Source organism: Sceloporus occidentalis, unplaced genomic scaffold (assembly GCF_023333645.1).
Source record: "Sceloporus occidentalis isolate IW3139 unplaced genomic scaffold, rSceOcc1.0.p SCAF_5, whole genome shotgun sequence".
Classification (NCBI taxonomy): Eukaryota; Metazoa; Chordata; class Lepidosauria; order Squamata; family Phrynosomatidae; genus Sceloporus; species Sceloporus occidentalis.
This window is the reverse complement of record NW_028316985.1, coordinates 5,161,463-5,183,986: the sequence shown is the minus strand read 5'-3', so window position 1 is coordinate 5,183,986 and position 22,524 is coordinate 5,161,463. Positions and strand designations below refer to the sequence as shown.

Below are 22,524 nucleotides of genomic sequence, written 5' to 3'. Positions count from 1 at the left end.
GCCCATGGATATAAAAGGAGTTGGAGGCTGTCATTTCTTTGCTGGGCTAATTTGAGTGGCACACTCTAGCCTAGTCTTGTTGCTTTGCAAACCAACAATAAAAACTTGTTCTTGTTTTAATCCTCTAACTCTTGTTTGGACATTGGGTGTTTACTGAACAAGAGGGAATATTTGCCTTTTTCTAGGATGTAACACTGTAGCACCGCATCCAGTTTTGGGCACCATGTTTCAAGGTAGATATTGTCAAGCTGGAACAAGTCCAGAAAAGGGCAACCAAGATGTAAAATGTTTGGGGGGGGAAAGCCATATGAGGAAAAGCTTAGGGAGCTATATATGGTTAGCTTGGAAAAGACTGAGAGGTGATATAACAGCCATCTTTAAATAACTGGTGGGGCATCATGTAAAAGATGGAGCAAGCTTGTTTTCTGCTGAGCCAGAGACTGAGGTCTGATCTACATTGCAGAAATAATGCAGTCTTGCAGTGCTTTAAATTCCATGGCTCATTCCTATGGAATCCTGGAACATGTAGTTTGTTGTGACAATAGAGCTCTCTCACCGCGAAGGGTAAATATCTCACAAAACTACAAAACCCAGATTTCCATAGTATTGAGGCATGGCAGTTAAAGTAGTTTCAAACTGCATTATTTCTCTAGTGCTGATGCAACCGCAGCATGGCTAATGGTTAGGAATTCTAGGAGCTGAAGTCCCAAACCTCTGGAAGAGTAAAGGTTGAGCTCCACTGATCAAGTGCATCATAAAATTACACAAATTCCAGGATTCCACGGAAACATAAACATGAAAACAAAGACAACGGTTGTGTAGTGTGAAAGAGACTGCCTTTGGTGCCCAGAACTGGACACAGGACTTCCGAAAAGTCTGACCAATGTGGAACAGGTTGGTACTTTGCCTTTCCTTTATCTGGAACTAACTTCAACATGAGATGGAAGGATCCATTGCAATGTGCCTTCCCAGAAAACCATGTAATTCATGCAGCATTCAAACAAGGAATGGATTCAATAAGCAAGATTCATAATAGACCATGAATTCAAGAAAATAAACAGAAAATAATCGATAGTAGCAGAAAGGTGAATAACATGACTGTCAGGGTGGTTTCACCCCCTCCTCAATGGGTAAGGTGAAGAGAGACGAGAGAGGATGTAATAAAACCGATATTGACGTTTATTTTTTAAGGGGAAAAGCAATAAATGTATAGCCTTCGGTTATGAGCATCTCCTTGATTGTTCAATCACAACTTTGTCAATTGGCTGATGAGCCAAGTTCTCTTGGAAACCTTTAGAAAAATACTGGGTTTAAAAAAAGTATATTTCAAGAGCGAAAAAAAGAATCTCGAATTGTAGCAGCCTTTGCTGTTGCTTGATTTGATCTGTGGCTAGTTCCTTCAGTGCCCTCGGACAAGGAAGCAGAGATTTTACATTTTGTTTCAACAGCAAAAATTTGCACTCACATTGTTAACTTCTGGTTGGCAGAATACCATACTTCCGTTGAGAGTGTGCGACCGATGGTGTATCTGCCCATGTGCCTCCCTGTTGTCCTCAAGGGCTTTCCCATAATCCCAGTAAATCAAGGGTGTTGACAAATAACTGGGTGCACTCGAGAATGTCCAATCCATGTGCAACTATTACATTTTCATTACTCCACCTATGCAACAGTAAAGTGAATATGGTCATTATTCAATATGACCACAAGCTAAACATGAGTCAACAGTGTGATGCAACAGCAGTCCAAAAAAACCAATGCAAAAGTCTAAAGATATGCAACTGAGCCCTAAGGTTAACATAGTCCAAGGTATTGTATTTCCCATCTCTATGTATGGATGTGAGAGCTGGACAGGGAAGAAACCAGGTAAGAATAGACTAAACTCATTTGAGATGTGGTGCAGGAGAAAAATGGTGAGGGTACTCTCTCTCTCTCTGGCTTTTCTTCGCGAACTAAGGGCCCATTCACATTACAAAAAAAATCGGTTCTGAAACCGATTCAATCACGTGAAGTTCCTACTCACCCCGAATCTCACACAAGCGAATCCGGGGCTTGCACACCCGTTCCGTGTTAAAAGGCCCCTAGTGCGGTGTTTTTGAAATCGGCGCAAATACCGTTTCTTTTGGAAAACCCCGGGTCCTGGGAATGAGAACTTGGCCTCGATCACGATCGAGGCAAATTGAGGGAGGGATTTAGGTCAGAGGGTGGGCAAAGGGCAAGGCATTTCCTCCCCTCATCGGAGGGGAGGGGGAGGAGGAAAGAGCCCTGGGAAGAAGAGAGCAAGGGAAGGCATTCTTTAGGAGCCTCTTTTCCCTGCATCCCCTGCCCAAAGCCCTCTGTCGCTGGGCATTCCTTCCCTTGCAGGAGGAAAAAATTCAGGTCACGAACGGAGCTCATGTCAGGCAACCCCCCCCCCTTTTCAAATTCAAACAATTTTTTTTGAGCAAATATGCGCATTGAATACATTATGTTTGTATTCCAGAGGCAGATGGAGCTGGGCTTGCACTTTATATCCTTGGATCTCCTTGCCTTCTGCAGAGGGGGAAGCTACAAATGTTGCAAACAATCAATGTTACATTTTTAACAAATTTTTTGGAGCAAATATGCGCATGGTTTGTCTTCTTGAGCAGATACAGCAAGGGAAGCAAAGGGAAAGCTAATGTTGCTTTTAAAAGCATAAAAAAAATGCATGGCAATCCCATCCTTTGCCTGGGACAGGGGCAGATCTGACCCCAAAGCCCACAGGTTTATAAAAAGAGAGAGAGAGAGAGAGGCATCTCTCTCCCTGCTTCAGCCGCTGAAACCCCTGTGCCTGGCTCTTTAAAAAGGGAGGACACTTTCCCTGATGCCCTGCAAACGTCACCATGACGATAGCTTGATTGGCAGCAGCCACCTCGCCAGCAGACACAGAATGCATTCGATTTCTAATTTGCAGGTCAAAATGCATTCGATTTCAAATTTGTAGTGGGCACTTGCTAACGGAGCGATTCGGGGGAGGGGCATCCGGATCAGCCCAGTTCCTTCCAGGTCTTTTAGACCAGTATGAATGGGGCCTAAGATTCAGGAAGGACTCATCCCACGCTTTGTACAAGGCGCATTGATGACTAAAAAGGCCAATCCGAGATAAACGAGTCCGGTTGCAGAAAGCACAGCAGAAAGTCTCCTTGGGTGATGTTTCTGGGTTGTGGTTCTTTCTGCGTTGTCGTTTCTCTTCGAGATTCATTTGGCGTGAGCTTTCAAAGAAGGTTGCAGCATCGTGGATAGTGTGTCTCCATGCCTCCCGGTGCGAGGCCAGGGCAGACCACTGTTGGTGACCAATTACCAAGCCTGAGATGTTGTTTCAGGGAGTCCTTGTATCTCTTCTTTGGAACGCCCCTCTTACTCTGACCTGTGGCGAGTTCACCATAGAATACTATTTTGGGGAGGCAATGGTCCTTCATCCTAGAAACGTGTCCTGCCCAACGTAGCTGCGTCCTCAATAGCATGTCCTCAATGCTGGTGATCCCTGCTTGCTCAAGGACAGCAACATTTGTCACATAGTCAGTCCAGTGTATATTTAGAATTGTGCGTAAACAGCGCTGATGAAAGCGTTCAAGGAGTCATTGGTGTTGGCGATAGGTGACCCATGTTTCAGACACATAAAGGAGAATAGACAGATACTATGGACATCCAAAAAGACAAGCAAATGGATCCTTGAACAGATTAAGCTTGAACTCTCCTTGAAAGCCAAGGTGCAAAACACACTGCAGAAATACTCCAGTTTGACACCACTTTAACTGCTTTGGTTCAGTGCTACGGAATCCTGGGAACTGTCATTTGTTGTGGCACCAGAGCTCTCTGACAGAGAAGGCTTCTATAGCATTGAGCCACAGCAGTTAAAGTGGTGTCAAACTGGATTGTTTCTGTAGTGTGTTTTAGCAGCATGATGACTAAACTGAGGCTGTCATACTTTGGCCACATCATGAGAAGGTAGGATTCGATGCTAGGAAAGATAGTGGACAGTAGAAAGAGAGGAAGATGGCAGGCCAGATGATTAGACTCAACCAGGGAGGTCATGGGCCTGAATTTACAGGATCTAAGCAGAGCAATGGAGCACAGGGGGTCTTGGAGATGTCTCATCCAAGTGGTCGCCATGAGTCAGGGTCGATTCAATGGAAGTTAACAACAATTCTGGGCTGCATCAACAGTGTTCATATCAAGGAAGCAATAGTACCACTCTATTCTGCTTTGCTCAGGCCTCACTTGGAATACTGCATCCAATTCTGGGCACCAAAGTTCAAGAAGGATATCAACAAGATGGAATGTGTCTGGAGAGGGGTGACCAAGACAATCAAAAGTCTGGATACTAAGCCTTATGAGGAATTCTTGCCCCAGAGGAACAGTTAGCACAAGAAGGTAGTGGACTTTCCATCTTTGGAGATCGTTCAACAGAGATTGGAGGGACATCTTTCATGGATGCTTTAGATCTGTATTCTTGCATGGCAAGGTGTTGGATTATATGGCCCTTGGGGGTCTCTTCTAGCTCTTAAGATTTTGTGGTTCTAAGTAATGTTTCATTGGGGAAACTTGATGCATAAGAAAGCATATGCCTATTTATGACATGAACAGGATTCCTGCTATAATCCGCCATCAAGTTGACTTGTGGCACTGCTATGAATGAGAGTCAGAGTGGTGTTGTGGTTTGAGTGTTGGACTGGAACTCCGGAGACCAGGGTTTGAATCCTGGCTTGGACACATAAACCCATTGAGTAACCTTGACCAAGTCACACTCTCTCAGACTCAGATGCTGACAATGGCAACCCCCCTCTGAAGGAACTTGCTAAGAAAACTCCATTATAGGTTCGCCTTAGAGTCACTATAAGTCAGAAATTATCTGAAAGCACACAACAACATGAATGAGAGTCCTCCAAGTCACCCTATCACCAGCAAGATGAAGATTTGTATAGCTATACCTCTGAGCAGGTACAGTGTGACATCTTTTTCCTTTTCTTTATTCAAAGATTTTTAGCCTGCCCCATAGCTGCTGATCTCAAGGTGGCTTACCATAAAATCAATTCAAAAGAATTTGAAAATAGCAATAGTTTAAAAAGATTACAAATATATTTAATCACACAGGCCTGTGATGAAAAAAATCTTTTTCAATACTATAGGTTTTAAATGTATTTTGGGGGTGTCAATTCAAAAAACACAATAAAAAATTCATACCACACACAGTTCTTTCACAAATTTGATATATTTGTTTTAATCAATTCAGTTGTTACTCAGCTTTGATGAAGTGTGGGCGCTGATGTTCCAGTGTGGTTTCTTTTAGTGTTTTTGGATGGATTTTTGTCTTTCATACCAGTGAATTAAAGTGTTTTGAAAGAAGATTTTAACCCCTTTCTTACTCTTTGCAGGATAATTCATTGCCAGATCATTTCATTCAGTTATTAAAACACCAAATTCCTATAAAACCAGCACACATTTAAAAGATGTTTTTATGTCCCTCAATTTTGCAAGCTTATGTCATTTTATCAGTTAAAAAGGGGCAATTTAAAACCATTTAAAACAATTTACAATAATGCCAACCATAGCAGCTGTGCAAATGAGATAAAATCTCTTAGGCTTCCAAAGCCTTTAATAAAAAGCCATGGCTTGATATGTCACTAGAATGACATCAGTGTTGGGGCCAGTCGGGCCTCCAAGGGAAGGTATTCCATAACTGGGGTACCACAGCAGAGAAGGCCCTCTCTTATGTCCTACAGGTCTGTATTGCCCCCATTGCTGGAATACAGTGGGTCCATCTGCAATTGACCTGAATCCACAGGCAAGCATATATAAGGAGATGCACTTCCACAATAGTCCAGTCACAAACCATTTAAGAGACCATGCATGGCATAGTGGTTTGAGAGTTGGACTACATCTCCAGAGACCAGGGTTTGAATCCATGCTCTGCCATACAACCTCACTGGGTGACCTTTGGCAAGTCACACACTCTCAGCCTTAGGGGAAGGCAAAGGCAAACCTCCTCTGAACAAATCTTGCCAAGAAAACCCTATGGTAAGTTCGGCTTAGGGTCACCATCATAAGTCAAGAATGACTTGAACACACACAACAAGAAAACCATTGTTATCACCAACAGCTTGAATTCATAGCAGAAGCATACTGATAGTCCATGACATTTCTTTAAAACTGGTGTTATATGATTTTTGTAAGTGTTCCAGCCGGCAGCCTACCTGCTGCATTTTGCAATTTCTACAAAATGCAGTTCCCCGCAGTTTCCAAGTCATCTTCAAAGGCAGCCCAATCGAATGCGTTGCAGTAGTCTAATCAGAACAGCACAGTATTCAGGGAAACAGAGTGGTTCCCAGTAAGGCAAAGGGGTCAGGGAAGGCTGCATCCTATCACCCTACTTGTCTGACGTATATGCTGAAAACGTCATAAGAAAAGCAGAATTAGAAACAGAAAAAGGAGGAGTTAAAATAGGAGGAAGCAACATTAACAACAGTGTGACTGGTCTCCAGAGTCAGTCCAATGCTCAAACCGCTACACCATCCGGCTCATCAGAAGTAGCAATAGGAATAGTAATAGCCATAGCAATAATAATAAAGGGAGACTCAACCTTTAATAGCTTCCTACTAGTAACAACCACAGGGAATTAAAATATATTGGGTGTGTGTGGGAAATCAAAGGGGTTGAGGCTTCAGAGTGCACCTTCCTCAAGGCTTTTGGGGACCTTGAGCATCCTTCCCTCATCCCTGCATCCCTTCCCTTCATTTTTATCCCTCCTTTCTCCCAGAAAGGCACCCAACGTGGCTCACAAATAATAAAAAACATTCTTAAAAGACTTTAGAATGATTTTAAAAGACAATAAAAACAATTGGAACATCAAATAAAAACAATATAAAATTACACACATTAAAAACTATGTGTATAAGGTGTGTGTGTGTGTATATATATATATGAAATCTATATATCTATATATGCATATCTATATGAAATATAAATGAGTTTAATGTTTGACCAGGGTCCCAGAAAGACAATAAATACAATTAGAGCATCAAATAAAAACAATATAAAATTACATACATTAAAAACTATGTGTATTATATATATATATATATATATATATATATATACACACACACACACACACACACACACATGTATATGAGAAATATAAATTAATTTCACGTTTGACCAGGGTCCAAGATATGTCATTAAGTACACATATCACATATTATGCACATACATTATGGACAGGGCCCTTGAGGACCTTGAGCATCCTCTCCCTTCCCTCATCCCTGCATCCCTTCCACCTCAGAGCTTGAGGAACTACACGTTCCAGAATGCACCGCGGGAGTGGGCGGGTCCTCTTTTGCCTTTCCGCGGCCCCCATTGGCCAGTCCTTGGTCGGCGCGGCTGCGGATTGGCCAGGAGGAGCCGGGCGGTGGGCGTGGCCGAGCCGTGGACCCTGAAGGCCGAGCCCTCAAAATGGCGTCCTCTGAGGCGAGTGGGAGATACAGGAGCAGCATGAGCAAAAGCAAGGACCCTTCGGGACTCCTCATCTCCGTCATCAGGTAAAGGGCGCCTCTCCCTCTGGGAGCCCTCTGGGGAGGCTGGCCGTTACAGTGCCCCTCCAACGGCGTTACTCTGGGCGTTACCTGGCTCCTCAGAGCAGTGCTTCACAACCTCTGGGCCTCTTCCGGATGCTTTGGACTTCAGCTCCCAGAAGCCCCGGTCAGAGGGCTCAATGCCCAGGAATTCTGGGAGTTGAAGTCTCGGAAAATCTAGAGGCCCAAAGGTTGGGAACCAGTGCCTTCGAGAGTCTGTGGAGGACGCTTGGAAGGCAGTGCCATCGTCGCAAGGGTCCTCACCTGAGTTGTCCCTTTCTGTTTGGTTTGTGGTCAGCTGCCCCTCTCCAAAGGCCCCGTCTTCCACTGCTCTCTTGCCCAGAGCCTGCAGACAGGAAGACTGTGGGAGCTGGGGGTGTTTAGCCCAAAGAAGAGACGGTTTGGGCGTCATACGACGGCCCTGTTTAAGTATTTGAAGGGGTGCCATACTGAGGAGGGAGCAAAGTTGTCTTCATACAATCACAGCATCCTAGCGTTGGAAGAGACCACAAGGGCCATCCTGTTCTGCCATGCAGGAACTCTCAGTCAAGGCATCCCCTTTGACAGATGGCCATCCAGCCTCTGCTTAAAGACCCCCAAAGAAGGGTCTCCTTCCACTGTCAAACAGCTCAAACGGTTAGGAAGTTCTATCTAACGTTGAGGTAGAATCTCTTTTCCTGGAGCTTGCATCCATTGTTCCTATTCTCTGGAGCAGCAGAAAACAAGCTTGCCCCCTCCTCAATATGACACCCCTTCAAATATTTAAACAGGGCTATCAAATCCCCTCTTTACCTCTTGTTCTCCAGGCTAAATATATCCATCTCCCTAAGTTTCTCCTCATAAGTCATAGTTTCCAGGCCCTTCACCATTTTGATTGCCCTCCTCTGGATACGCTCCATCTCGTCTTCTTTCTCTTTGGCAGCCCTTCCCCATTCATGAGTATAGCTGGGGACTTCTTCTATCTGTATCTATTTACTGCCCCCCCCCACCCCCCACCCCCAGCCTAGGGACTCAGGTTGGTTTACAAACAGGTAAAAGAGTTAAAATATATACCGACAAACATTCACATCACCAAAACACAAAAAACTCAAAATGTAATCAAATTGTCAGTAGAATTAAAGGCATTTTCAAAGCACATCCATTAACCAAACATAAACAAGAGATACATAGTATAGCTACGTTATTAAAAAAACCTCATTGCTTATCTGTTCCCAAATGTCTGTCCAAACAAAAACCTCTTTGTCTGCTGAAGGATGGACGCCATGAAGGGTACAAGTTCAGCCTCTCTAGGAAGGGAGTGCCAAAGCCAAAGCAGTCACTGAGTCAGCCTTCCCTGTGAGGATAGTGGGTCACAGAGAAGGGGCTCCACTGAAGATCTCAAATTGAAATGGGCTTATATGACAGAATATCCTCCTTCAGATGATGATGATGATAATTTCTTACCTGTTTCTTCCTATAAATCAAGGCTGGGAACAACAACAGATCAAAATACGACTACACAGTGGACATATAACACCTGCGAAAACCAACCCATAACACCAGTTAAAAACAACAACACAAACACCAGTTAAAAGAGCATAAACATCCAATACATATTGAAAACAATCGATTCATACTTGAAAACTCATAATTTAAAATATCTTCTGGATGGGCCTGTGGAAAGAGAATAGTCTTTACTTCTGTTTTGAACTCAGGCAGTGCATATAGCGGACAAATATCCTCTGGCAGGTCATTCCGCAGTCTGGGGAAGGCTGAAGAAAATGTCCTCTGGGCAATGGTTGTCAGCCTGGTTTTGGCTGACTGAGGTACATGTCCCTGAGAGGACCTGAGCATATGGGGTAGATTAACATCTGGTAGGGCTTTATAGGTCATAACCAGCACTTTGCATCTTTACAAACATCTGTGTTGTTGAATCTTGTCCTATAGTGCAGGGTTAGGGATCATGTGGCCCTTCATATGTTCTCTCAGCATACTCCACCATTGTCTAGGACTGCTGATGACTGCAGCAACCTTAAATTTTTGCCCTACTGTAGGGTATAGTACAAGGTTGGGGTTGCAAAGGGAGGGTCCATTGTCCCTATCCAGTGTATCCTGAGAGTCTCATTTTTACAAGTTATGTCTAGAAGAGGTAGTGATGCAGTCTTCCCTATGCTTACCTCTTTACCTTCAACTACGTCCAGTCTCTCATGTTATCATTGCAATTTTTAGCATCACTGCCACCGTCACCACTCTACCACACTGTTAACTCTCTGAGTCCATCAGGAGTTTGGCAGAGTTTTCCAGGAGATAAAACTCTTTATTATGATGGGAGGGCTGCTTTTGTGAGCTGACATTTTCAGCCTCAACCAGTTCCAAGTCCATTTACAATTCTTCCCATCCTTTTCTAAAGAAAAGAGCCTGGAACCTATAATATACAATTAATTCCTACCCATCAAAATAAGAAACTTACAATATCCATAAGGACACCCCCAGTTATATGGTGGAATAATTATGTTGTGTGTTACTTTGCATAGATTTTAATTTTACACTGTTTGTGGAATCTGTCTTGGTGGAAAAACAGGGTGTGTGTGTGTGTGTGTGTGTGTGTATCTCCATTGTGTTTGTAGAACCTTCCTTATTGTCCTTCTGCTTGCAAGTGAAAACTTTTCTGTTCCCAAAGTGTCAGGCTTCCCTGTGCAGGTTCCTTCTGCCACAAGTTTTAGTTTTTTAAGTTGATTATATTTTAGACATAGTTTTGGTTTTAAATGTGTTCAGATGTAAAGAGCAGGTGCTGGTCTTAATGATGGGAAAAACAGAGTCTGAGACACTGTTACTGGAAGTCTCTAAGATGGATTGTCCTGGGAAAGGAATGCAGGTGGTTGAGGGATGTGGGCATGTGGAAAGGTATACAGTAATATTGGAAACTTACTGTTTGAACCCAGTTCTGGCAAGAAATGGCTTTCTGCCCTGAGCTGCTGCAATAAACTCTTTTGGTTCATCCATGAAGGCCGGTTATTGAGTTAGCTAGAAACAGGTCATCACACCCGGGCTTATAGAAATTGACTGCCATGGCCTTTCAGTGGTGTTTCCTCCTTTCTTTTATCTTCTGTCTTTTAAGCGGCTTTAATTCTGTAGTTTATTTTCTAGATTTTACAGTGGTTTTAATTCCATTGATTGTTTAATTGTATTTTAAAAAAATGTTCTGTTTTTAACTGATGTTTTTAAAGTACTCGTTTGTTTCAAATTTTGTAAGCCACTTTTAGAAAAAATAGTGGGAAAAGGTAGAATATCCCAGTAAGTGAATTAATGAGGATGATGGCAGCTGGATGCCACAAGGCACACCTCAGCCATCCCCAGAAGATCACTAACTTGCTGGGAGGGCTCTTGTGCCTTCATCATCCCTCCTGTATCTCTAGCATCCCTCTTTCCCAGACTGTCTCTGTAACTGCTCTGGCAGAGCTTCATCCTCCATTGGTGTTAAAAACCGGTTCTCAGCCAGTGACTGGAAAGGATCTTGTAAGGCTGAGAGGTGATGATAAGGGCAATTTCCTGCTATTTCTTGCTGTGCTGTAGAGCAGTGAGCAATTTCTTGAAGCCCAGAGTACGAGTGCGTGAGCTGTAGTGACCCCGCAGTCAGGTCTATTTTCTCCATTTTGAAATGAAACCAAAATTTGTACTAATAAAAGCTTTCTGGTTTCCTTCTCCTCTTAATGTGTGTTGCCTAGGAAAAGCTGTGTTGTCTGACGTTGCTTGCACAGATGGTCCTGCTAAGTCAAAACGAATGGCTCTAGGTTTGCAGAGGTCCAGTAATAGGAGAATTTGAAGGAGCTTGTGCAAAGGGCCACAACACCCTCCTCAACTTCATTGAAGGGAGCCTTCTTTAAGTGTCAGCTGTGGAAAATCGTAGAATCATAGAATCCTGGAGTTGGAAGAAACCACAATTGCCATCCAGTCCAACCCTCTGGCATGCAGGAAATCACAATCAATCAAGTTGAGGGTAAAACTTAGGTGGCTATAAGTAAGGATGGAAAGGGGGGAAATGCCATTTTTCTGGACCTCTCCCAACCAATTCCCAGGTGCTGGAAGAGAGATTTTAACATCGGATTGAGAAAAGAAGCAAGTGGATTTAAATGGAGAGTTGTTTCCATAGGAAGCAAGGGCGGGATACAAACCGCCATATAGTACGTATTCTATACGTACTAGGGTTAGGAAGGGGCGGTGCTTCCGCACCCCCCTAACCCTAGTACGTATAGAATACGTACAAGATGGCGGTGCCCTTTCCACATGGGCGCCGCCATCTTTACGTACTGGACGCATAGCGTCCAGACGTGTCGCAGTGCTAATGACGTCACGGATGTGCCCTTGGCGCTTCGCGACGTCAACAGTGCGCCGTGGAAAGAAGCTCCGAAATGGAGCTTCTTTTTTGCTCCGCGCGGGAGCCGCGCGGTTTGGCTGCTGCAGCTCCCGCACAAAGCAAATGGCGCCGGCGGGAGACCGGTCTGTATCCCGCCATGGTCTTGCAAAATGGACTGGAGAGATGGTTTTAAATGGAGAGGTTTTTTTTGATAGGGAGCAAGGTCTTGCAAAAGGGACCAGAGAGAGAAACAAGTGGATTTAAATGGAGAGGTTTTTCCATGGGAAGCCAGGGCTTGCAAAACGGAGCAAGAGAGAGGAATAAGTGCTTTTAAATGGGGGAGTTTTTCCGATAGGAAACAAAAGCTTGGAAAACGGACTAGAGGGGGAAGGAACTGGTATTCAATGCAGATTGGGGCGCCAGGCTTGCTTGCTTGAGGACCCTTCTAAGCACTACTGATGTACTGACCCTTATATAAGTCTACCCAAGATTTTAGGGGCAATTTTGGAGCATAAATTTCTCGACTTGTAGTCAAGTATATATGGCCAGTATTCTCAGAATGACTTTGATACATCACTTATGTAGTAAACATGGTTTGTCCTCATGGTTTGTCTTCAAATGTGTCCCTCCACATTTGTGCCTTTGACTTTTGCAGATCTGATTATTCATGGATTTGATTAATATGTTCTCTCTAGGAATTCCTAGGGTCCCCAGCATAACTCTACTGTCAGCAATCACCAGAAGTTGTGCTGGAGGACCTAGAGACTCCTAGAGAAAACAATTTTCAAGGCATTTGTAGATCCTCCAGCAGCAGATGTTGACCACAGACTTGTGTTGGAGGACCTAGAGATTCCTAGACAGGTGTCCTCTCAGGTTAAAAGATAGTGCTTTTTTATTTGCAGTTTTCCCACGTTCACAGAGGTCTTGCACCCCTAACTCTAGCAAATGGGGAGGGCCCACTTTATTAAACTTTAGAACAGTGGTTCCCAACCTTTGACCCTCCAAGTGTTTTGGACCAACTACCAAATATCCCAGCCACCTTGGCCAACAGTCAGGGTTTCTGGGAGCTGAAATCCAAAATACCTAGAGGACTGGGAACCACTGCTTTAGAACATGGGTTGGAATCATTCAGCTATTGCAAGTCCCAGCAGCCCTATCCAGCATAACTAATGGTGAGGAATGCTAGGCTTTGCAGTCCAGCAACACCTGGAGAGCTTCATGATCCCCTGACATGTACTGGAGGTAAGCTTTCCAAGACAAAGAGATTATTTGTAAGCAGGCTAGAGGCTCAGCCATTCAATTTAGGGGTATAATGAGCTTAAATTGAAGAAGAAGAGCCCTGCCTCCAGTCCATCTGCCTCGGTCCAGGCCTCAGAGGGAGAGAAGAACTGCTGGACCTGATCCCCTCCCCTCCTCACCATTCCCTTCTCCTTTTGTGTTGTGTCTTTTAGATTGTAAGCCTGAGGGCAGGGAACTGTCTATTATCCCCTCTGTTGTAAACTGCTCGGATTCCTAGTGATTGGGCGGTATATAAATAAATCCTATGATGATGATGATGATGATGATGATGATGATGATGATGATGATGATGAATGTTCTGTTTATGATGGATATGGGGGTCTTCCTGATTTTGCTGTGCTTGGCTTTCCTTTTGCAACCTATGAAGAAAGTTGATACTAGTTGATTTACTCTGTCCTGCTCCTAGTCTTGTGAGTAGGCTGGCTGGAACCTTTCCACATTGTGGCTTTCTGAAGTTACACACACCCACATATTGTTGTTTGGAAGTTTTCTAATTTGCTGCACCTGCCCATTCTTGGTGGATTGTGACATTCCATCTGCACTGGGTGCCTGTTGTGCTAACACTGCTTTATAAAATCTTGGTGGATGGTAATGTCACTTGTGATCACACACTTTGCTGGAATAAATGCATGTGTCAGCCTGTATTTATATAGAACTTCTTAACTGTGACTGCAGATGGATTGGTGTAACATTTTACATGCTCTTGAGAAGCTGAGCACTGCCTGATTTGAGGGTCCAGTGATGCTGGGATCTTAATTTGATGTGTTTTAGTGAATATAGTCCATACTATTGCAAAGCTGAGGCACAAGAAAAAATGAAAAATGAAATTAAAAAACTGGATGCAAACTAAATCAAGTAAAACTGGTCAACATTTCAAGAATAAAAGCATGATTACCACTGCCACCCCCACCATTGTCATTATCGTTTATATCCTGCCATACAAAAGATTGAAGTTAAAATAGAATTAAACCATTAACAACATTAAAAACAGTTTATAACATGCAATTTAAAATGATAAACAGAGTGTAAAATGCTGCAATTAAAATAATATAGGGCCCCTTTAAAAGCTCTTTCTTTAAAATATTCTCTTCTCACAAGCCTATCGAGATAAGGAGTGTTTGCCTGTTGGTACCTGTTGGTTCACTATATCAGATAGCTAAATAAGCACTGATCTGGTTCATTAACAGTGCCAGACTCTGATAATGAACTGAAACAGCTTTCTTAGAAATGGATAGAAAGGAGAAATTGATCTACTTAAAGATTACTTCCCACATCTCTTCTGAAGGAGGCTGGGACTCCAGGAGGACTGGAAGGGATCTTAGCTCCATAGTTTGAGGCTGCCATCAATAATGCTTCCTCAGATATGAACTTATCGTCAAATATGAACCTGTGGTGATTTTACTGAGCAGGGAATTCTTGTTTAGTTTTAAAGGAAGTATTACAGGAAGCAGATAATGTACAATTGTGATTCAGTACTGCTGTTGTTCCATACACATCATATGGAAGTATATATGTTTATCACAATTGGATTTAAATCCTTGTTAAGACTGAGGGATAAGATGGAGGAAAAACTGGTTTGAGCATAGCTGGTACTAATCTTTGGCGGGATACAGACTGCCCAAAAAGGGTGGTCTCCTGCTGTCCTGGTTTGCTCTGCAAGGGAGCCGCAGCGGACAAACCACGCGGCTCTGTCGTGGAACAAAAACCCGCAAAAAGTGGGTGGTTCTTGTGGCACCTTTGTGGTGCCGCAATGCGCCAATGGCGCACTTGCGGTGTCACAAAGGCACCGGGGTGTGCAGACGCTAAGCGTCCATCATGTCAAGATGGTGGCACCCATGTGTACAGGGCACCGCCATTTTGACGTACGGAGTACGTACTAGGGTTAGGGGGCGTCTGAATGGTGCGTGCTCTCTAACCCTAGTATCGCTGTCGGCACACTACAAAATGGAAGTATGTATCCCACCTTAGTGATAGATGCAGGCAGATCACTAGTACAGAGAATGAGTGAGGCATGGCTCAAGTCCACATACTGTATATATTGGACTATAAGTTGACCTCACACATAAGTCGAGGGCAAGTTTTTGGGCCAAAATTATGTATTTCAATATGACTCGTGGATAGGTCGAGTCTAAAACTTAGAAGCATGCAACAAATGATGTAAATGTCCGGGATTGCTGCCAGCAATCTCTGACTTATGCTGATAACCAGGCCTGCAACCAACACGTGTAGGCAAAACAAACCTTGTGGAGAAGCAGTCAAGGAGCAAGCCGAGAAAACAAGCCGGTGTCGGGGTTGCAGAAAGTCAAGCGTGCCGAAAGACGAGCCGAAGTCAGGAAGCCAGAAAGCAGTGTGGTCAAAACAGTCCGAGGTCACAATAGCCAAGAGATAACAAAGGTCCGGTCCGAGGTCAAGGTAGCAAGATAACAAGATGTCAGGAGCTAGAGCGACAGCAATCACACCAAGGGCTCATGCAATAAACTCTAGCAACAAACTCAAGCCTCTCTCCCACTTAAATCAGGGAAGCTCTCCCTCGAGCCACCTGAGGCTGGTTTGCCGATTGTCTTTCTGCAGTCCTCCTGGATCTGCGCCTGCAAGCACTCTCGGCCCTTCTCTCTTGATAAGAGGGCACTTGCAGGCACGCCTCGTCTCCTGAATCACCACTAGGCTGTGGCACCCTAGAAGGCCTCTCTTCGGCACTAGGACCTGGTTGAATCTCCTGCTCTGGGGCTGGAGGATCACAGCTGGGACCTGGCAGAGCAGAACTAACACCTGGCGTTGCCTCAATCAGCCCTTGCTCTGGAGGAGGCTCATCCTCCTCCTCATCCTCCGAGAGCTGATCTTGGCTGGCCATGACAGTAAAGGACAAAGTTTATTGCCTTCATGTATAAATGTCTTATTCAGATCCTCTAAGTCCAATTCCTCTTTGAGGGGAAGCACCAAAGAGATGCCACCACTGCCATTTTCCCACCCAAGCATTAAAAAAGGCCAAGAAGCAGCATCATGGTGGAAAGAGTTTAGGGGATTGGTGCTTCTTTTGGGTGCTCCCAGGATGAAGTAAGCTCATACCTTTTGCCATTCTACTCAAAAAAGGAGAAGAGTTCAAATACACTACTTACATTCACTTGTAAATAAATCAACCCAGCTTTTTGGTGTCATTTTTTTGACAAAAAAATCTAGACTTATACATGAGTATATACAGTAGTAGACAAGGATTCTAAAGAATTCAAACACCACTGAGGTATAGCAGATTGCAAGCTCCCATTCTCAGTTTCCTGATAGTAGGAGATGTTCAGCAGAGAAGTAACCTATCTAGGAAAATGGTGGAATTACCTTCATTAGAGGTTTTTCAATAAAGGTTAGATGGTCACCTGTTTAAGATGCTTCAGCTATGGTTTTCCTGCACTGGGAGGGAGGCTGGATGATGCTAATAGACCCTTTCAATTCTGTGATGGCATGCACAACCTAAGATGGATTCACAATTCCTTGATCAGAAGTGATAAATTATTTAATCTTAAAGGTGGTGCTTGATTCCTTCGTTAAAATACTGGCAATCTTTTTTCCTAATATGCACTATCCATTGGGTAAAACTAGTTTTTGTTTTCCTGGAAACATGCTGCAGACCAGCAGCTGACAGGTTGCAGACTGGCTCCAGTCCATGGATTGCCATTTTGAATAGCATTAATATAGTCCAGCCCCTTGCCAGGGCAGAGATGATATCTGCATTGCCTGATGAATGCTATCTGAACAGTCCTGAAGGACTCATATGTTTGTCTGCTAGTTTAGTTGTTCAGTAAAGCTATTAATCCAACTCTGCTTCTTAATTCTGATCAGTAATAGTCACTGTGGTGTGGTTGTTTCAGTGTTGCATAGACTCAGAGAGAGCAGGGTTCAAATCTCTACTGCTAAGCTGTAGAAACCCACTGTGTGACCTTGGGCAAGTCAACATACTCTCCAGGCCTTAAAGCAGGCCTGCACAACTTGGCAGTAGGTAGGGGCCAACATTAAAATAGGCTAAGTTTCTTCAGGCTGCAGATAGGCTTTAATTAAATATTAATTAATTAATAATATTAGGAGAAAACAATTAATAATATTAATTAATAATGCTCATTAATAGTAATTATTAATTAATATTCAGTAATACTAATAATTAGAAATAATTAATATTAATTGCTTTCTCCTCCTGTTCTGCCCAGCCCTCTCCTCAGGAGAAAGCTGAGCAGCAGGGGAGTCTTTCCTGTCATTCTCCTCCTCTGCCTGGCTTTCTCCTCGGGCTCCTTCACTGCTCAGTTTTCTCCCAAGGAGAAGGCCAGGTAGTGGAGGAGGAGGGTGGGCAAATGCTTGCCCTGCAAGGCTCCCCCACCACTGAGGCGAAAGCTGGGCAAAGGAGGAGCCTTGCAAGGTGTTTGCCTGTCTTCCTCCACCTGTCCTTCTCCTTAGAAGAAGATCGAGCTGCAGAGGAGCCTTCCAGTGCAGGTATTACCCATCCTCCCCCACTGCCACCACCTGGCCTTCTCCTCAGGACAAAGCAGGGCGGTGGAGAAGCCTTTCAGGGAAAGCATTTGCATGTCCTCCTCCTCCTCTGCCACCTGGCCTTCTCCTTGGGAGAAAAACCAAGCAGGGGAGGAGCCTTGCAGGGTGAGTGTTTGCCTGTCCTCCTCTTCCTCCATTACCTGGCCTTCTCCTCAAGAGAAAGCCAGGACATGTAGGAGACTTGCAGGGTCCTCCTCTGTATGGCCCTCTCCCCAGGAGGAGGCCAAGAAACAGAGGAGCCTTGAAGTCATTCCACATCCCTGCAGACCACCCAAAATCCTTTAGTGGGCCGCATGTGGCCCACGGGCTGTAGAGGAATGTAGTGGCAAACCTCTTCTGAATAAATCCTGCCAAGAAGACCCTGTGACTGGGTTGCCTTAGGGCTGCCATAAGTTAGAAACAACTTGATGATACACAACAACAGTCATAATTTTGCTGGGATTTAAGACTCGTTTTTCTCATGTTCAGACTGAATCCTCAGGCTGATATGTTGTGTGGCTTTATTATATTGATTTTGGTAATGTGGAATACTTGTTAATGTTAGCTGCTCTTGGGTCAACTTCAGCTTATGGCAAACCTATGAATGAGAGACCTCCAAGTCATCCTATCTTCAACTGTCTTGCTCAGGTTTTTCAGACTCACAGCCACGGCTTCTGTCATTAAATTTATCCATCTGGAATGTGGTCTTCCTCTTTTCCTACTGTCTTCTACCTTGCCAAACATTGTCTTTTCTAGTGGGCCACATCTTCTCATGATATGTATGTGTATACTTTATGTGGGATACTAGTGTATGTGGCCTACTAGACTAGTGGAAGCAAAGTAGTTGAACCTCCATGTCCAGATTACAAGCCCATGCTTTGGTGGCCCTATGGTGAGCTGTGTGAATGGGATGCATGGATAAATTATCTCCTGGTTTTGGTGGTGGTTGTTGTTGTTTTTAAGCCTCCATATTGTGAATGTTGGTTTTAGAGACTTAATCTAATGTGGTTCATATCCGTAGCTTAGGTTGACAGTGTAAGTTAAAACATTATACAATAGGGGCTGTTAATGAAAACTGATCTCATGAGTTCTGACATTTAGGGTACAAAAGAAATCGATTGAAATAGTTCTTGTGTGGGCACTGGAAGCTTGCTCCTGCCGTGTTTGCTATCGAGGCATTGCAACGCCAAGCTATAGTATGAGGTTTTGAAAGTGAAATTGACTGGAAATGAAAGCTGACCTATTAATTTTATTGTCCAGGCTGACTGCAAAAAGTAAATGGCACAAAGGAAATTAAAGTGGATGTTCTTTTACCAGGAGCGTGGGTTAAAAACAAACAAAAAAGAGAACATACTGAACAACAGACACTTTATTTTCCTATATTTACTGAATTTTTTAAGGGAAAAGAACTTGCTGTCCATGTTGCTTGGATTTTTTGGTGGCATTAAAGAAATATATTTGCTATTAAGGGACACAGTGAAAGACTTTCATGTTCTGGAGTCTTAAGGCTGATACACCTTTCACTAAAATTTGATGAAGATTAAAAGCATTGATTGAATAGATGGCACTGTGTCCTCAAAATAGGCCAAGTACTTTTGACATTTTGCCTCACCTAGCATATTGGTTATATAGGCCTGTTACAGACTGCCAAAATAAAGCTGCTTCGGGTCTCTTTGGAAGTATGCTATTTAAATGATGCATGGGTCCTAAGAGTCTGGAGGTCGCACCAAAGCCACACTCCATTCCTAAGCACTGGAGGGCAGCTTTGGGGCAGCTTCTGGATTCTTAGGATGCATGCATCATTTAAATAGCATACCTCCAAAATGACTCGAAGCAGCTTTATTTTGGCAGTCTGTAACAGGCCATAGTTAGTTAGTTAGTTAGTTAATTAATTAATTATACTTATTAGAACGTGTAATAGGCTCATTTCCCAAGTGGAATCATTTTAAATGATTTCAGAGAGTTCAGATTGTTCACGATGGAAGAAATATTTGAAAAGAAAGAAAGAAAGAAAGTTAAACTGCCTTCTTCTTTTTCCTTCTCTAAAGTTCCCTAGAAGTTGGGCAAGACTCAGATTCTGTCTCCAGCTGTCTAACAAACACAGAAGACTTGAGGGAGAGATGTGATCATGCGTTGTTTTTCCTTGATGTTGCCAGTGCTTCTGGAAGGTTTGGTTAAACATTGAGAACATACAAAAGGAAGTTCTTTTTAACAGAGTTCACAACTCTCCTAGGAGTTTATCACATGGGAGGGAATCGGCCAAATCCCGTGCAGAAACAGGATTTAAATCCACAAAAGTGGGATCGTTTTCAGATGCATTGAGCATTAATCTGAAATTAACCCAAAAAAGTGGACAAATCCCGCAAAAGCGGGATCGTTTTCAGATACATCGGAAGCATTGAGCAGTAATCTGACTTTAACCCACACAGAAAATTGGCAAAATCAGCCGCTTTTTACTTTCAGGATTTTCCTTCAGCAGGTAGGACTGTCAGCATGATTCTATGATCAACCTCTGGCAGATGTTGACCACAGAGTTGCACTGGAGGACCCTGAGATTCCAAGACAGGTAAAAAGAACAGTTTGTTTTTATTTGCAGTTTCCCCACATTCATGGGGTTCTTCACCCCTAACCCCAGTGAATGTGGAGGGACCACTGTATTTCTCCAGAGCAGATCCCAAGTCTTACCATCTCTTTTTGTTTTCAGGCTTGCCTTTCATGTTTTAGTTACAGTCTCACTACTGCCCTTCAAGTAGCTTCATGGCAAGGTAAACTGTGCCGGAAATATTTTTGGAGAATGGGAATTGTGAGTATCTAGCAGATGTTAAAAGCCCAAACTCCATTGTGGTACCTGCTGTCCAAAAGCCTCTGAGTGGTTTGAATGCAGGAGAAAAAAAATTGATTTCAATTTGTTTCTTTAAAATGTAGTTCTCGTAGGTGGAGAATTTCATCTTACTGATGAATTGGTTGGAGACCAATTGTCTTCTGGGGGATAGGTTTCTGTACCTTGATTGATTTCTGCCCTCTCCCTAACCTTTTGTTTTGTTTTTTCCGCACCTGGTTGGAGTTGCTTTTGTATTCTAAAACAAGCTAGTTGGCATTTAGCAAATGTTATTTCTTGGGTGAGCGCTTGTCAAATTTTGTGTAATTGGTGGAGGTACCTGTCTTTTATTTTTTGTTGGGAGTTTCTCCTTCCAATTAAAGCTCCAGTCCTTTAGATACTTACATGGGAGTAATCCACATCAGACATTTCCCAGCATTTCCCAGGTTGTTTAGCATACATTCTCTCTCTGGCACCCCTTTGGCTTTCAGTAGCCTTGTTCAATATTCTAAAAACCCAAACTTTTTTTACAACTCAATGAGATAATTTTTGAAACTTGTGCAAGATCTATCATTGGGATGCTATTTGAATGAGTTCTGTCTCTTCCTCCTTGTTTCTTCCCAAAAGTTCTAATTTCAGAAAGGGACGCATGGAAATTGTATAGAAGGGTGCACAAGAATGAATGAATTTCATGAATGCTGAAATTTTGTGTAAAGTTATCTAAAAGTAGCTGAACAATCTTGAACACTGAACAACTCAGCATTTACGTCTGAGTAGTAAGTTAATGATATAGTATATATTGAGATATTAAGGGAGAATCCTGAAGATTACTAGGCATCCCTTTCCCTATTATTCATGGGTAATATATGAACACATAAAGCAGCTGGAGCATCATATTTGGAAAGGGTAGAGGACATTACATGCCCAGGCCAATTTTTCAGGGGAAGGTGATGGCAAACCTCATGTGAACAATTCTTGCCAAGAAAAACCCATGATAGGGGCACCATAAGTCAGAAACAAGTTGAAAGCACACAACAACCATACATTGTAATCAGTGGGTGCCCGTTACTTGCACAGTGCAAAACAAAAACAAAGTCCTTGCTGCCAGCCTCCACCCCAGATAGTTCAAAATGCATTGATCTAGTCAGCCTCACAGGATTGCTTTAAGGAATACTGAAAATATGAATATGAATTATCGTATATACTCGAGTATAAGTCGTCCTTGTGTATAAGTCGAGAGTGCATTATGGGGCTAAAATTATGGAGTTTGATATGGCTCGTGGATAGGTTGAGGGTAAAACTTATGGGCATGTAACAAAGGATGCAAAGGACGAAGTTTACTGTCTTTCTACAGAAATGTCTTATTCAGATCCTTCTAAGCCCATTTCTTCTTGGCACTCCTTTGAGGGGAAGCACCAAAGAGGTGCCACCACTGTCATTTTCCCACCTAAGCATTCAAGAAGGTCAGAAGCAGTATCATGGTGGAAAGAGTAGAGGGGATTGATTGATGCATCTTTTGGGTCCCCCCAGGGTGATCTAAGCTTTTACCTTTTGCCACTCTAATCAGAGAAAGGGAAGAGTACAATGTAAAATACAGTACTTAACATTGACCTGTAGATAAGTCTACCCAGCTTTTGGGAAGTCAATTTTTTGACAAAAAATTCTAGACTTATACATGAATATATACAGCATGACCTTCTGAAGTGTCCTATACAAATGCTTAGCATTAGAGTAAGTATTAGTGAATCATCATCCTCATCACCAGCATTTCTGATGTTCAAAGACCTTTTTGGTGGGAGTTCAGATATGGATAACAGGCTGAAGTCAAGAGGAGATTGACTTTCCTAAGGCCACCTACTTAGGTACTCAGTTGTTACTGAGCTGAGTTCTTTGGCAGGATAATGCCACATATCAGAACTCAAAATATAAAACCATCTCGCTCTGCTGGAGAAGTAGCTCTCCCCCTCTGAGGCTGA

The 22,524-nt window shown here is 43.2% G+C and overlaps 1 protein-coding gene across 1 annotated transcript in view; it reads left to right on the top strand.

Moving 5' to 3' along the window:
- Nucleotides 1-7,455: 7,455 nt before the first annotated feature.
- Nucleotides 7,456-22,524, top strand: part of EXOC4 (exocyst complex component 4) — a 510,603-nt gene continuing 495,534 nt past the window's right edge. The window contains exon 1 of the mRNA XM_089527458.1: nucleotides 7,456-7,556. Coding sequence (XP_089383584.1) covers nucleotides 7,471-7,556 — 86 coding nt within the window. The 5' untranslated portion in view covers nucleotides 7,456-7,470. The remainder of the gene's footprint in view (nucleotides 7,557-22,524) is intronic.